The 17,252-nt window shown below is 43.8% G+C and overlaps 1 protein-coding gene across 2 annotated transcripts in view; it reads left to right on the forward strand.

Moving 5' to 3' along the window:
• The window catches only part of KAT6A (lysine acetyltransferase 6A), a 98,432-nt gene that overhangs the window by 63,484 nt on the left and 17,696 nt on the right, over positions 1–17,252 (forward strand). For both annotated transcript variants that reach the window (XM_053401568.1, XM_053401569.1), the window contains 5 exons: positions 495–610; positions 1,935–2,076; positions 2,585–2,746; positions 4,454–4,547; positions 9,395–9,626. In XM_053401568.1, coding sequence (XP_053257543.1) covers positions 495–610; positions 1,935–2,076; positions 2,585–2,746; positions 4,454–4,547; positions 9,395–9,626 — 746 coding nt within the window. The remainder of the gene's footprint in view (positions 1–494; positions 611–1,934; positions 2,077–2,584; positions 2,747–4,453; positions 4,548–9,394; positions 9,627–17,252) is intronic.

The raw sequence follows: 17,252 nt of genomic DNA on the forward strand, positions 1-17,252 counted from the left end.
GTGCCTCCTATGGTCGGGTGTGTCCTATAGAGCGAAAAATATGGTAATTCCTTTAGATTACTCTTAACAGGCAAGCATAATGCTAAGACGGATTGGACTAGCATTTTTACTAGCACACCTGGCTTTATATTTTTCTTGCTTTGTGAATTACAGTGGTACCTCGGGTTACATACGCTTCAGGTTACAGACTAACCCAGAAATAACCCAGAAATAGTACCTCGGGTTAAGAACTTTGCTTCAGGATGAGAATAGGAATTGTGCTACGGCGGCAGCAGGAGGCCTCATTAGCTAAAGAGGTACCTCAGGTTAAGAACAGTTTCAGGTTAAGAATGGACCACCGGAGCGAATTAAGTTCTTAACCCCGAGGTACCACTGTAGTTCAGTGGAAGAAAACTGTGCTATCGCAAAGCTTTTCCTTCTTTCCTGGATTGCTGGATCTGTTAAGTAGTGCTTTTGTTGTTGTTAACTTGGAGAGATATTTGTTTCTTTTACAGAAAGTAGGAGTAACAGGAGCCCCTGATCCACAAGTCCGCTGTCCATCAGTCATCGAGTTTGGGAAATATGAAATCCACACCTGGTATTCCTCTCCATACCCACAAGAGTATTCCAGGTACAACACAGGCCTCCTCTCTATCATACAGTTTACATTATGCAGCTGAATGTTTAGCAGGAGTAGGAAATAAAGTGTAACTATGTGTTAAGCCTGACAAGCTCATACTGTAAAGACATGCTCTTCCTTAAAATTAGGACTGGATGTCCTCTGAACAAACCAAATGTGTGACCAAGTTAAATCATGCAATGTATATATTATGTATACAGGTATTTGCTTGTGTAGCATATTTTTTTTAAGGTTGAAGCTATCAAAGAATTAATATATTTTAGTAAGTACTGTGACATGGGGGGGGGGGAGGAAAGAGCAAAGAGCATGGAAATTTGAGTGTAGTGGCTGGTGTGCAAAAATAGTAGCAAGGATTGGAGACACGGGATTTTGAAACTGCCCGGCCCCCCTCAGATCCTTCTGCCACTGATTTTCTTCTTGAAGTAAAGGCATTGCATTTGCAACTGTGAGAGTTGGCAACTTGTTTTTAAACAAACACAAGCACAGAAATGTCAGCATGCCAAATTGTGCTGGGTTCCTTGTTTCTCTGATCATCTTCACATACAGTATAGGTACAGATCTGCTCTACTTATAACCAAGGAAAACCAGACAATATTTAGTGATAACTGAAAGAAGTATTCAGAATAATCAGAGCTGAGCTTCCTCCTATCTTTGGGATTAACATACTGAAAGACTTTGTTTTATTAAACATTTTGTAGATGTAAGTGTTCTTTATTTTCTGTGCCGTGCAGCAAAGAAACAGAAGAGCGGAATTTCTGTTTTATTGAAATTTGTATGATGGGGAGGGTCATAGCTCAGTGGTACAGCATCTGCTTTGCATACAGGAGGTTCCAGGTTTCATCACCAGCATCTCCAGGTAGATTTAGGAAGGCCCCTTGTTTGAAACCCAGGGGAGCGCTGCCAGCCTGTGGAAGTAATACTGAGCTAGATGGGCCAATAGGTCTGACTTGATAATAGGCAGCTTCCTATGTATGTTCCAGTTGCCAGTTGCATAAATTAAGGGGTGGAGGGACAGTACTGGAAAGGGGCCTACGGGGTCCCTTCCTATCCAGTGATGGACACCCTTGGTAAACTTTAGGCTAGAAGTAATCCTAAGGGGTCTTTGTTAAGACCCTCAGTCTCAGTAACTGAATCCAACCAAATACACATTTTAACCTGCTCTTATGCTTTTTTTGTTTCTATATTGCCTCCTGTATACCCAGCTTTAAGACAATGGACCTTTATGGGAATTGCCACAGTAGAGATAACAGTACTGATTGCCTCAAGTTGTAACCTTGCAAAACTGCTCAATGCATCCATGCCTTTAATCTTGCAGGCTGCCTAAGCTGTACATTTGTGAATTCTGTCTTAAGTATATGAAAAGCAGAACTATCCTTCAGCAACACATGAAGAAGTGTGGCTGGTTTCATCCCCCAGCCAATGAAATTTACAGGAAGAGCAATGTTTCAGTCTTTGAGGTAAGTGTCAAAGATTATTAGCTGCTGTTTATGTCCCAGCCTGAATCTCTGGGGCATAATCTGCTGTGAGCTTCCCAGAGAAGAACTGTTGTAGGAACCTAATTCCCTTGTAATGGGCTCTAATCATGGCTAGAATCCCCTCTTTGGGAGGCTGAGGGCAGCCCACTTTTAAAAAACAACAACCCAGAACTGTCTTACTTTTGTAATATTTAATGAGTGTCTCATTCCATTCAGTAATGATTGGCTGCAAAACCGAAGTATATTGGCATTTTATGTTGTTCATCCCTCTTAGGAAAAGGTTGGTAGTGTGAGGAGCGCTGGCCGCTTTGGGCTTCTCAAAGTGACTGCGTACCTCAGGCTGCATCCTTTAGTTCTTGAAGCTACAAGTCCTTAGATGGTTTGTATCTGTTTGGTATAATCCTACTTGATTTAAGCAAATCACTTTGTGTTGTGGCCTGCTAGCAGTTCATGAGGGATAGTGTCTTGACCTGTTCTCCATTTTTCTAAGGTGGATGGCAACGTCAGTACCATTTACTGCCAGAACCTGTGTCTATTAGCAAAACTCTTCCTGGATCACAAGACGCTCTATTATGATGTGGAGCCATTTCTCTTCTATGTGCTGACGCAAAATGACATGAAGGGTTGCCACCTGGTTGGCTATTTCTCCAAGGTGAGCGGTGGGGGAATTTCCACTTGTTGGTGTTCTGTTGGTGTCCTGACAATACCTAAGGGAACTATAAACCAGGAGCGTATCTATCATGCACTTTTAAAAAAATCTGCACCAAGTTAATCCAAATATTGGGTGGTGAAAAGCTGGATCCTTAAGCTTTTGCTTAATTGATTGCTCTGTTTTTGCTAATCACGAGGAGAGGCACAAGGCACTGCAGGCCGTTGCTTAACTCCTGGAACTTTTCCTGCTGACATGTGCAGGAACTTTGGCCATACACTTTCTCATGCCTATGCTTGCACTTAAAAGAAAAAAGGCTGGGAATGTCTTTTTGAGACTGAAACTCTCAATAAACTGAATTCTGCACCCAATATTGCATTCCACACTTTTTTGTGCTTGTGTGGATTTGCTTCATACACACAACCCTGACTATGGCCAAATACCTAGTGTATGCAAAAAGACTATAAACTTTCTTTTGTTCTTCCTGTCAAGTCTTGTGTGTGATAAGACTGGCTATACCTCTGGAAAAGTCTATTCACACTGGTATGACTCGTATCCAAGAAAATATAATTGGATTTGAATTGTGCGTAAACTGAAAGTCATTTTTCAGCAGATCTAAATTTTCTCCCTCCTTAGTGTAGTGGATCTAACCAAACTAGTGTCCAGTCACACTTCTGAAGTGATGGGTATAATTTTATGGGTTCCAAACAGCCTTTAAAGTTCTGCATAAGCAGAATCCAGGGAATTGAAGCAGTTAATCAAAGCAGCTTTCTTTTTTATGCTGTTGAACAGAGTGTATTCTCTAAGGAGCATGAATTCCAGCCTGGCAGCTCTGAGGGGAGAGGGTTTTAAATGACTTCCTAGTCCCTTGGGTGGTGAGGAGGAGAGTTAGTTGGTGAAGTAAACATTAATTGTTACCTCCAATGAGCTTGCTTCTCAAATCAGATGCTGATCTCATTTCAGAGCTTTTGTTTGCATTTTGGGAAAGAGACCATGGAGGCTGAATGTGGCTTTAGTATTTCTCACACAGGGACAGAGAGTTACTTTGAAAGGCCCGTCTTAACACCCCCCCCCAAAAAAAATAGAAGTTGTTTTTTACTTCAACACTTTCAGAAAAGGAAATAATGTAGCCTTAATCTATGGCCATCCTATCCCCCCCCCACAAGCCCACCTGCAGATGGACTTTTATTTTGTCTTACCCCCACCCCCCACAAAGGTTCTTTATTGCTTTGGAAATCTCTGAGGATTTGAAAAGCCATTTGTAGAGAAGTAGGGAGAGAAGTTTGCTGTAAGTACAAGGTCCTGAAATGATGTATTACAGGGGAGGGGCCATAATTGGTGGTGGTGCAGGTTCATTCTTGAGCATCTTTAACTAAAAAGGATCACAGGTAGCAGGACTGGGAGGGCTTATGTGACTGAGACCCCGGAGAACCACTGTCACTTGGAGTGGTAGACATTATTGCACTAGGTACATGAATGATACAGGTTTACAGAAAGCAACTTTGTGTGCTCAGTGACAGTGCTTTCTTCCTTTTCCTTCCTGGCTGTGATCACAGAGGTTCAGTGGCTTGATAATACCTTGTGTTCTTTCCTTGGAGACTTGCTTTTGGGGTGATTGTGATTTACCCCAATTAATTCCTCATCAAAAAGAAGTTCTTTTCCATCTTGCTAATCTTCTGTGTTTGTGTGTGTGTGTGTGTCTCTTACTAGGAGAAGCACTGCCAGCAGAAATACAATGTTTCCTGCATAATGATTCTTCCCCAGTACCAGCGCAAGGGCTATGGCAGGTTCCTCATTGATTTCAGTAAGCATATTCTCATTTTTCTGCCTTTCTCTTCAGCTTCAGATTAAAGTTTATGAAACCATGCAAATTCTCCAGCACGTTATTTCAAGAGCATTAATTATCTGAAATGCCTACTTTTTGGGATTCTGGCCAGCATCCTTTTCCCAACTGCTTTCTTGCACCCCAGATGCTTGCACACAAGCCCCCCTCCTCCCCTCATCACACTTCAGCCCACAAGGACATCTAAGATGGCACTTCAGAACTTGCTCTTCTTCCCTGCTTTCCTAGCCATGTGGAGAGGCAGAAATTTTATTTGTATGTTTAAAAGGCTATTTATACCCTGTCTTTTCCACTACATCGTGCAAAGTGGCTAACAAACACATCAAATCATTTACCAGTAGTCTTTACCCTTTTCACTCCTGGGACTCACCTGTAGCATTTGAAGACCCACTTCTTATTTTTTTGACCAAATATTTGTGTGAATTTATTGACAAACAGTAGCATAAATTTATTATGCGTTTTGGCTGAAATACAACTTGATTAGGGAAAGTGACCAGTTTGCAAATCTACTACATCAGTAGATGGGTTTCTTCTTTCAGAAGAGAGTAAAGTGGACCATCAGGGCCAGCCCTGAACAAGGCAGCTGCCTCAAGCAGCAGATGCTGGGTCTGGTGAGGGCACCCATTTCTTCCGAGCCCCCTGACCACTTGGCCCTATTAGAGGAGGGAGCTGTGTGTGCCTCAAAGCCTGTCTTGCACCCCAAAACTTTCTGATGTGGTAGAGGTTGCTGTGCTGTTGCTAGGTGCGGAAATAAGTTTGAGCTGCCAGTCAGGCTGGCTTTTGTGTGTTCAGTGGAGGTGGGCACCATCTTGCCTTTCACTGCAGACAGCAAAACATTTTTAGCTGGCACTACTGATAGGTACCCCTGCCCATACGGGCCAGTCATGTCCGACTCTAGGGTTGTGTGCCCATCTCACTTAAGAGGCCGGGGGCCAGCGCTGTCCGGAGACACTTCCGGGTCACGTGGCCAGCGTGACGAAGCTGCTCTGGCGAGCCAGCACCAGCGCAGCACACGGAAACGCCGTTTACCTTCCCGCTATAAAGCGGTACCTATTTATCTACTTGCACTTAGGGGTGCTTTCGAACTTCTAGGTGGGCAGGAGCTAGGACCGAAAGACGGGAGCTCACCCCGCTGCGGGGATTTGAACCGCCGACCATGCGATCGGCAAGCCCTAGGCGCTGAGGTTTTACCCACAGCGCAACCCACGTCCCAGGGCACTACTGATTCTGTGGTGTAAACCACTAAGCCTTGGGCTTGCCGATCGGAAGGTTGGCAGTTTCAAATCCCCGCGACGGGGTGAGCTCCCGTTGCTTGGTCCCTGCTCCTGCCCACCTAGCGGTTCATAAGCACGAAGTGCAAGTAGATAAATAGGTACCGCTCCTGTGGGAAGGTTAACGTCGTTTCTGTGCGCTGCTCTAGTTCGCCAGAAGCGGTTTAGTCATGCTGGCCACATGACCCGGAAGCTGTCCGTGGACAAACACCAGCTCCCTCGGCCAGTAAAGCAAAATGAGCGCCGCAACCCCAGAGTCCTTCGCAACTGGACTTAATTGTCAGGGGTCCCTTTACCTTTACTGGTGGTTATGACATATCTGTGCAGCTGCTGCTGTTTAATTTCCCATTATAAATGTTTGTCTGAAAAATGAACGTATCTCAGTATACATGGCTAATTTGAGTTCTATAACTTGTGGAAATGTAGGCATTAAATATAGAATTTCCATTTTTCTGTTCAAATTAGTTTTGTACTAAATATTCAAGAAAAAATATTAATATTACAAAGGAACAAAGGCATATATATCCTTAAAGCTTATAGGATCGTCACATAAAGGAAAACAAAGAAGCAAGGTGCGTTTTCTGGAGGGCTCAATGGCAGTGGCATCAAACGCAAAGGGAATACAGCCACGTTGCTTTCTGGAGGGAAAGCAAAGAGCCAGTTCCAAAGCTAAGCTAACTGCCTTTCGCCAAGTCCTTCTATCTTTTATATTCTATTTTTATCACTGACCATCACTTCTGATGGGCATCTTCCCATTTGGTGAGGAGTGAGGCCCACATTATTCACTCTTATAGGAATGCTGATGCTCACTCACTCATCGTCAGGAAAAAACACATGTACTGTAGAACCGAACGAGGGGACCTCTGGCTCTGACCATTGGTCATGCTGACTGGGGCTGATGGGAGTCAGAGGTCATCTGCAGAGCCATAGGTTCCCCATCCCTGCTAAAGACCTTCCAGCAGCAAAACCCTTTCATTAGCATTCTTTTAATGCAAAAGTTTGCCCATGTACAGTCTGCTTTAATGCTTAGTTTACATAAGTGCTTGAGACAGTAGCTTGAGACAGTAGCTCCTTCATTTGCTTTACTATCACATTGTTGAGACTGATGTGCAAGTTGAAGGTTTGTGAAAAGTCAGCGGATTATGAAGATTGGTTGGTTTTGTATTTGAACTTACAAATGAAGAGTGGAGGGAGTTGATTCAAACAGAATTTTTAAACAGACAGGTGAATGGTGAGCCCTGCTACCTGGGCGGAAGAGCATCTTTGGTGAATTCTGCACCTGGAAAATCAAGTTGCATCTGCCTTTTAGTCCTCACAGTGGTATCTTGCAGCAGCCCTTGGACTTCATAACTTCAAAGCTTGACTAACGTAATGTAGTGTCCTTGGGATCTCCTACAGAGAAGCCCTGGGTCTCTCCAGATGTCTCTGGGCTGACATTCCCATCAGCCACATGGCCAGGGGCCAAAAATGTCGTTGTAGTCCAGCAACACCTGTAGAACAGGAGCAAGAGGTTCCTCCAGGCCTGTTTTCGAAAGTAGCAGCTAGAATGTAACCCTGAAACTTGCCTGCTGATGAGGACAAGTCATAGGGAGTCTGAACTGAATGGGTTTTCCATGGCCGACAGAAGCTTCATATCACCTATATATTTCACGAGTACAGTGGTGCCTCGCAAGACGAAATTAATTCGTTCCACGAGTCTTTTCGTCTTGCGAAGCACGGTCTGTCGCAACTGCACCTCTTCAAGCGGCTTTAAGAAAAAAGGGAACAAACTCGCAAGACGTTTTCGTCTTGCAAAGCAAGCCCATAGGGAAAATCGTCTTGCGAAGCAACTCAAAAAATGAAAAACCCTTTTGTCTTGCGAGGCATTCGTCTTGCAAGGCATTCGTCTTGCGAGGTACCACTGTAACTGTTAGACAACTTGCTTCGAACCAGTAGGCTTGGCTTGATCACCCTGTTACGTGACAGCAGCCTTGTGGCATTACAAATACATTTTGGCATATATTTTAGTGAACTAGGGTCCACATGAGATCTGCTATAAAGTCGCTCACATCAGTGGCTTTTGGATCATTCTCTGGAAAGTAAGGGAAGAGAAGGAGATGAAGGCATATGTAGAGGTAGCAAAGGTAAAAATAACATGTCTGATTAAAAAGTGAGTCAGTTGTTAATAGTTGTATTCTGGATCTAGCAAGGATGAGTGAATCGACAGAGTCAGCACTGTGTTCACACAGCAGGAGTGAAAGAGAGAAGTACTGTGGGAAGTACTAAAAATAGTAAGAGGGCCAAGAAAACGTAATTTGACCAAAATACTCTGGATAAATTAAGCATTGAGATAAAGAAGTGCCTGGATTTCCAGTTCCAAAACCATCTTGTGTTGACCTAGAGGGAGTTTGCCAGAAAATGGGATCAAAATATGTTTGGATTCCTGTCCACAGAGGTATGCGTTGTTGTTTTGAGCATACCTATACAGAATCTACATTTCTAGTCCTGTAAAATTGCTCTTAATTTCCAGTAATACATAATGTGTTCCCCTGTTTAGAGTTACAGTGCCCATTATTTGGGCACCTAATAATACAAGGTGCCATTTATGTTTGAAATAATTCTTGGAACATCTAATTTCCCTAATTACCAATGATAGAGTTCATGCGCACCCTCTATTAGCAACTGCTTCATTAGGATGCTCTGAAGTGGTTTGGTCATGTCATTGGTTGTGGCCGTTTGGAGGCCCCACCTATCTGTCCTTGCCTCTCATAGCAAGCTCAGCTGGCAAGTGCCAACGGGATGATGGCCAAAATGGAGCTGCTAAAAAAACGAGAGAGAGGTATGCTTTAGGAAGAGGGAGGAAACCTTAAGGTTTGCAGAAAGGCAAACAATCAATAGAGGATGGGGAACAAAAAGGAGGGGGGAAATTCCCCAAACAACTGGGTGAAGAATGAGAAGCCTAGTGGCAACTGTGGCCATTGGGGGGGGCAGGGGGAAAGGCCATGATTTCTTGACCACAACCCTGAACAGGAGGAGCTCTGCTCTGCAATATTTTCTTGCAAGTTTCACTTTTTTCACTGTAATAGAAAAAATCTGCCACCTAGTGGCACTGTTTATAACCAATTACAGTCAGAAGTAGTGAAGCCTGCAAGACCTTTCCCACTGATTTACCAGCGTTTGCTTCCATGATCCCATAGGAATTGGTGCTGAAACACTTCTTGGTGGCTGGGGGGGATTGGTTGACCTTTTCCGAAATCAAAGGTCTTAATTGGAGGGTGTTCTACATTTCTGTCCATGTTTCTGAAAAATTCAAAATGCCTTCAGCACAGATTAGAATCATGTGTCTCCTTGTACCTCTGTGTGGAAGGGGGCGGGAAATGCTGGTGACCTCTGGAGAGAAGAGCTTCTGGGTCCTGTCTGAGAGCCACGGCTGTTTTTGTTGACTTAAATTCCAGTCAGAGTGCCTGACTCTATAGCTGAATAAGGAGCAGACACTCAAACAGGGTAGGCTAGCTTCCGTACAGAGCCCAGTCCTAAGTGTTTTCTGCTTTCTCTCAGGTTATCTCCTATCAAAGCGTGAAGGCCAAGCAGGATCCCCAGAGAAGCCGCTATCAGATTTGGGTCGTCTCTCTTACATGGCTTATTGGAAAAGCGTAATCTTGGAGTGCCTTTATCACCAAAATGACAAGCAACTCAGCATCAAGAAGCTAAGCAAGCTGACTGGCATCTGCCCTCAAGACATCACTTCCACCCTGCATCACCTGCGAATGTTGGATTTCCGAAATGATCAGTGAGCATTGTAGAATTGGAGGGCCAGAAATGGCAGGGTCATAATTAAAGACATGGCTGTGCCCAATGGTAGATTTCTGTGGAAGCACTGCAAAAGTGCAGTAGTTTTGGGTGTAAAACTCTGCTTCCTCTTAAGGGGGAACAGAAACCCAAATCATCCAAATTTCTAATCCTTACTGTTCTGGTACACTGCTTTTAAAGTGAAGGCAATTTTAGAATGTGGGAAGCAGAGGGATTGCATAATTTATTTACTATAGTCATATTCTGCATTTCAGGATATGGATCTTTTCAAGGTGGATCAAAAGTAATATCAAAGCAGGCTAATGAAAATCATCCCTCTGTAGAGGGATGGGGACATTCTCCCGTGCAAGCAAGATGGTCTCAGGTGGGGCATGAACTCAGCCTAGTGCCTAGTGCTTGATGGTGCAAACACTGACTTGCTTAAAGGCAGTTAAACAGTTTATCTCCCTCTGAAGCGCCAGTTTTAATTCTTGCCTGACTCAAGCCACTGCTGAAGCCAGTCCCTCGTGTCTTTTTTGCTGACTCTGAAGCTCCTCTTTTCTCTTACTTGTTGGCATTGCCTGCTGTGATTGTGGTGTTGAGGAGTTTGTGGCGGGCCCCTTGGAGTATGTGTGACTTGCCTATTAAGGAAATAGTTTTCCCCTGGTGTGTGTTGGGCTCACTCAGTGTGAACTGTTTGTGTGTGTGATTTAACAGTCCGTTTTTAAAAAAATAATTTTTATTTTCCATTTAAAAATATATAGTCACATCATTATTATCCACTTAACTTCTTTGGCTGTTTAGAGGCTATAGACTTCCTTCCCACCCACCTCTTGGCTTTCAAAAGTAACCTTTATATCACAGCATTTTATATATTTTCCAATTCTAATATAACTCATTACAAAATACCTCAAAGTTTAAATAAAAGTAGAAGGGTAAAAAATTTCTTATTACAAGTCTTCAGATAACCCTACTAATGTTGTTAATTGCATACAATGATCTTTCAAATATTGTGTAAATTTACTCCAGTCTTTTTGGAATACTTGGTCATGCTAGTTTTGGATTTCCCCCGTCAGCTTCACCAGTTCCGCAAAGTCCATCATTTTCATCTGCCACTCTTCTATAAAAGTCTGTTTTTTACCTTTTTTAAAAATATTTTTTATTAAGGATTTTCTTGTTTTACAGAAGTGTAGTGCCTCGTATTTTTTTTCTCTTCCATGTAACATTTTTACAAATCCGTTTCATTTGTTGAGGCATTAGGGGAAGAAGAAAAAAGAAAGAAAAAAGAAAGGGGGGGGTGGAGAGAGGGAAGATGGATGGGGGTGGGGTCGGGTGGCGGTGTTTCTATTATGTTTAATGTATGTAGAGTTTGGTGTCAGCGTTGCTTGTGTTGTTCACTTGTGTTCCTTTGGTGGTGAGAGAGGTTGGGGTTGGCCTAGGGTGTGATTGTTTGCTTGTGATTGGCTGTGGTGATCTTTGTTTTCGTGTGTGAGTGAGGTGTGTGTGTGTTTTGGATCAGGTTAGCCATATTGATTTGTATGCTGTTGGTGGATTATTGTCATTGTCCTGTTGGGCTGTGTATGTGATAAAGGGGAGCCATACCGGGGTGAAGGCGTCTTCTTCTGTTTGTCCCCGTGTCAGTTCCAGAGTTTCAGTTTATTAGTTAATTTTTCTAGTAGGGCTGTTTCCCATACTATTTGGTACCATTGGTCCATGTTTACTCCTGACAGGTCTCTCCAGTGTCTGGTTATGGTGTTTCTGGCTGCTGAGAGCAGGTGGGTTATGAGTTCTTTGTGGTGTAAATGGGCATTGTTGTCTTGGAAGATGTTTAGTAGGGCCAATTCTGGGGTGATGTCTATTACTTGCTTAGTTATTTTACATATTTCTTGTATGGCTGTTGTCCAGAATAGTTGAATTTTGGGACACTCCCACCACATGTGGAGGTATGTGCCTGTGGAGGTGCACCCTCTCCAGCCTTTTGGTGAGGTTCCTGGTGTTTTTTACCTTTTTCATAGAATCATAGAATTGTGTTGGCAGGGACCCGAGTGTCATCAAGTCCAACCTCCTGCAATGCAGGAATATCTGCTAAAGTGTCCATGTCAGATGGCCATCCTAACCTCTGCGTAAAAACCTCCATGGAAGGAGAGTCCGCAACCTCCTGAGGGAGTATGTTCCACTGTCAAACAGCTCTTACTGTTAGAAAGTTCTTCTTGATGGAATCTCCTTTCTTGTAACTTGAAGCCATTGCTCCTCTTGAGCAGGAGAAAACAAGCTTGCTCCATCTTCCACGTGGCAGCCCTTGAGATATTTGAAGATGGCTCTCATATCTCTTCTCAGTCTCTTCTTTTCCATGCTAAACATACCCAGCTCCTTCAACCACTCCTCAGAAGGCTTGGTTTCCAGACCCTTGATCATCTTGGTTGCCGCCTTCTGCACATGTTCTGTTTAAGTTTAGGCCCATCCCATTTTCCTCCCCATGTGCTGCTTAAATACAAAAAACAAAAACCCACCCCACCATTTTGTGTCTGTTCAGTTCTTCCTGGTTTTCTAACAGTCTGTCTCCCTACAATCCTGTCTCCCATGTTGCGGTTATTTTTGCCCCATAGCTTTTCTGGCTTGGGGGGGGGGGGAATAATTAGAGACTGTCAGCGCCTGCAGTAGCAGCATGGAAGTTAATAAGGAAGCACCAGCACACAAGAGACCTGGAAGCATCTGTGGCAGCAAGCATAACACCTCATTTAACTGCTGCCATTATGTGGATCCCTGAGGGGACCGAGCATGAAAGGCTTCATGTCGGCAGCAACTGCAGTTCTGGTGCTTCCTAGGTAGGCAGTAGCCACTGTTTGTGAACTTATCAGGGCTTAGCTAGCTCACCCCAGGTCAGCTGCCACTGCCTTTTGTGGGAGCAGTCAGTGTGTAAAGGCAGAGAAGTAATGGCAGGGAAGCCCCTGCAGAAGTGGCAGTCTCTTTATTTATTTATTTATTTATAAATATTTATTGAAATTTTCAAAAAAACAAAAACAAAAAAAAAAACACAATTAAAAACACATAAAATTTACATTCCTTACTATCAATAACCAATTTCCTTGACTTCCCCACACCTCCCCTTCTTGTATTCCAGTTCCAATTTTTAGCTCAGCAAGTTCTTATCCCCAAACTTTACCTTATTTTCTTTAATTCATTTTAGTTAACCAATTTTAACTTATAAACCTCAGTCTTTATACATCAATACTTAGAAATCTTTTTCTAAGGTCGACCCCAATTCCCTTCCACGAATTCCCCATTTTTATATTAGTAGCAAAACAAAATTAAAAGAAACAGAGTATAATTGTACACCTTTGGATTCCCAAAGCCCCCCCCCTTCCCGGTTTCGAACCCCAACAAATGTCCATCAGTCTATCTGCTGTCAGCCTGGCGACCTCACGTCCGAGGCTCTTAATTCTCTCTCGATTCCTCTCTGCCGGTTTTTTTGATAGTCCTTTATATTGAACACCAAATCTCGAAGAAGCTCTGTCCCAATAAGGTCCATGTTTCTTCCAGCCAGGCCTCCATATTTAAAAGTGGAGCCGAAATCTTGTTTCTTGCTTCTCTTAAGTCCAAATGTCCCAAAAGCTCCAGTTTCCACTTTAGCCAGGTTTGTAATCCATAGGTCTTCAGATCTCCACATGAGGAGATCTCTCCATTCTCCATTCTTCAGTTCAAACCAAATTTTCATCATCCTGTTCTTATTTTCCTTTGTATCCATCTTAACCGGCCTCTGGCTCTCCTTAATCATCTGTGGCATTATAGCTCCTCCTTCCTTTTCCTTCAAATCATCATGTATCTCTTTCCTCACATTCTCAAATTTCTCAGATTTCTTGTTCAGCTGCAGAGATTTTTAGTTCAGCTGCAAAACCTTTTTGTTCAGCTGCAAAGACTTGAGTCAAGTCCTTTCCCGGCTCAGTAGTTTTATTTACTGTTTCATTCAATATTGTAACATTTGTAGCCAAAACATCATTTTGTTCTTGTAACTTTCCCAAGAGAAAAAAAGTCCTCTCCAGTTCAGCCAGTGTTTTTCCACTTACAGCCATTCTTGTAATGTCCTGAACCCCCTCTAGAGGGGTTCTGGTTTCTTAGTATCTTCCAGTTCCAACCCAAAAGTCAAATTAGCCTTTTCTTCTTTATTTTTAACAATTTATTACCAAATTGTAACAAATATAACCAGCAAAGACAACAGAAACAAAGTTCTCCTTTTTTCCCAACTTTGACAGCAAGTTTGACAGCTGTCAAAGTCTTCTATGTCTCTTCAGCAGGCTCTCTCACCGATCGCTCCCGGGTCCTGGGGGAGGGGTGACAATTCCACTCTCAATTTTAGCTCTTATCCTCCAGCACAGTCACTTATATTGCCAAAACGTGGAATTAATTACTTTTATCCACAAAAGAGAAAGGTGTTCTCTCAACCTTAGTTATAAAATCCTTGCTTTAAGATGTTTACAAGGCGGGTAGGCGGACTTCCTCTTTGCACCTTACCCCGGTCGTGCCTAATTCCCAAGAAAAATTTCCCTTTTTAAGTCCAATTTCCGTATTACTCACGGGTTGTTACTTTTAGTCCAAATGTTCAGAGAAAGAAGTCAGCGCTCTCCGTCCATGGCATGCGGCTTCACTCAGCAGGGGAAGCAGTCGACTCTCAGCACCGCACCGCTCTCCGTCCCCCGTTCCGAAGCCTTTAAAAAGGCTGCTTCGCGGGTCGGGGGGGCGCAAATGGTGCCCGCTGAGTCACCAGGTCCACAGGCTTCAGCGCCTGTGGTTTCTGAGGGTCCCCGTGTCGCCGCCGCGGCAGGACCCGACCCCTACTAAGCCGATTCCCTCCGGAGCTCGGAGGGAATCCGCCATTAGGCGATGGCGCTAACCCGGAAGTCCCAGAAGTGGCAGTCTCAATCCTTGCCCAGTGGTGGCATTGAGAGGGCACAGCAGTTTTCACAATCCTTGATGAGGCTTTGTCAGAGGATGAGCCGCTGAGAAGGCAATGTCAGACAGTTCTTCAAAGGGAATTGGTGAAGGAGACCTTGTTTCTCAGAGGTTGTCCCACTGGCTGTGACCACCTGGCATCTTCCAGGAAGATGCAACGTTCTGCCACAATGGCCATTGCTTCCTCAACACCTTTTGTGGTTGAACCTGACCAAGTGAACACAAGTGCCTGCCTTCAGATTTGGTGAATACCATTCTAGCCTCAAGACATCCTTCTCCAATTTGTGTTTATCGTTCAGCATCGTCAACATTTCTGCACAGGTGCAAGCAGAATCGAGTGCAGCTGGATAGGGCTTTTTGTTGTTGTTGTTTAGTCGTTTAGTCGTGTCCGACTCTTCGTGACCCCATGGACCAGAGCACGCCAGGCACCTCTGTCCTCCACTACCTCCCGCAGTTTGGTCAGACTCATGTTTGTGGCTTCGAGAACACTATCCAACCATCTCATCCTCTGTCGCCCCCTTCTCCTTGTGCCCTCCATCTTTCCCAGCATCAGTGTCTTCTCCAGGGAGTCTTCTCTTCTCATGAGGTGGCCAAAGTACTGGAGCCTCAGCTTCACGATCTGTCCTTCCAGTGAGCACTCAGGGCTGATTTCATTAAGAATGGATGCGTTTGATCTTCTTGCAGTCCATGGGACTCTCAAGAGTCTCCTCCAGCACCATAATTCAAAAGCATCAATTCTTCGGCGATCAGCCTTCTTTATGGTCCAGCTCTCACTTCCATACATCACTACTGGGAAAACCATGGCTTTAACTATACGGACCTTTGTTGGCAAGGTGATGTCTCTACTTCTCAAGATGCTGTCTAGGCCTGTCATTGCCCTTCTCCCAAGAAGCAGGCGTCTTTTAATTTCGTGGCTGCTGTCACCATCTGCAGTGATCATGGAGCCCAAGAAAGTAAAATCTCTCACTGCCTCCATTTCTTCCCCTTCTATTTGCCAGGAGGTGATGGGACCAGTGGCCATGATCTTCGTTTTTTTGATGTTGAGCCTCAGACCATATTTTGCGCTCTCCTCTTTCACCCTCATTAAAAGGTTCTTTAATTCCTCCTCACTTTCTGCCATCAAGGTTGTGTCATCTGCATATCTGAGGTTGTTGATATTTCTTCCAGCAATCTTAATTCCAGCTTGGGATTCATCCAGCCCAGCCTTTCGCATGATGTATTCTGCGTATAAATTAAATAAGCAGGGAGACAAAATACAGCCTTGTCGTACGCCTTTCCCAATTTTGAACCAATCAGTTGTTCCATATCCAGTTCTAACTGTAGCTTCTTGTCCCACATAGAGATTTCTCAGGAGACAGATGAGGTGATCAGGCACTCCCATTTCTTTAAGAACTTGCCATAGTTTGCTGTGGTCGACACAGTCAAAGGCTTTTGCATAGTCAATGAAGCAGAAGTAGATGTCTTTCTGGAACTCTCTAGCTTTCTCCATAATCCAGCGCATGTTTGCAATTTGGTCTCTGGTTCCTCTGCCTCTTCTAAATCCAGCTTGCACTTCTGGGAGTTCTCGGTCCACATACTGCTTGAGCCTTCCTTGTAGAATTTTAAGCATAACCTTGCTAGCGTGTGAAATGAGTGCAATTGTGCGGTAGTTGGAGCATTCTTTGGCACTGCCCTTCTTTGGGATTGGGATGTAGACTGATCTTCTCCAATCTTCTGGCCACTGCTGAGTTTTCCAAATTTGCTGGCATATTGAGTGTAGCACCTTAACAGCATCATCTTTTAAAATTTTAAATAGTTCAGCTGGAATACCATCACTTCCACTGGCCTTGTTATTTGCAGTGCTTTCTAAGGCCCATTTGACTTCACTTTCCAGGATGTCTGGCTCAAGGTCAGCAACCACACTACCTGGGGTGTACGAGACATCCATATCTTTCTGGTATAATTCCTCTGTGTATTCTTGCCACCTCTTCTTGATGTCTTCTGCTTCTGTTAGGTCCTTACCACTTTTGTCCTTTATTATGGTAATCTTTGTACGAAATGTTCCTTTCATATCTCCAATTTTCTTGAACAGATCTCTGGTTCTTCCTATTCTGTTGTTTTCCTCTATTTGTTTGCATTGCTCGTTTAAGAAGGCCTTCTTGTCTCTCCTTGCTATTCTTTGGAAATCTGCATTCAATTTCCTGTATCTTTCACTATCTCCCTCGCATTTTGCTTGCCTTCTCTCCTCCGCTATTTGTAAGGCCTCGTTGGACAGCCACTTTGCTTTCCTGCATTTCCTTTTCATTGGGATGGTTTTCGTTGCTGCCTCCTGTACAATGTTACGAGCCTCCATCCATAGTTCTTCAGGCACTCTGTCCACCAAATCTAAATCCTTAAACCTGTTCGTCACTTCCACTGTGTACTCATAAGGGATTTGACTTAGATTGTATCTTACCGGCCCAGTGGTTTTTCCTACTTTCTTCAGTTTAAGCTTGAATTTTGCTATAAGAAGCTGATGATCTGAGCCACAGTCAGCTCCAGGTCTTGTTTTTGCTGACTGTATAGAGCTTCTCCATCTTTGGCTGCAGAGAATATAATCAATCTGATTTCGATACTGCCCATCTGGTGATGTCCATGTGTAGAGTCGTCTCTTGTGTTGTTGGAAAAGCGTGTTTGTGATGACCAGCTTGTTCTCTTGACA

This window comes from Podarcis raffonei, chromosome 8, assembly GCF_027172205.1.
Source record: "Podarcis raffonei isolate rPodRaf1 chromosome 8, rPodRaf1.pri, whole genome shotgun sequence".
NCBI classification, from domain to species: Eukaryota; Metazoa; Chordata; class Lepidosauria; order Squamata; family Lacertidae; genus Podarcis; species Podarcis raffonei.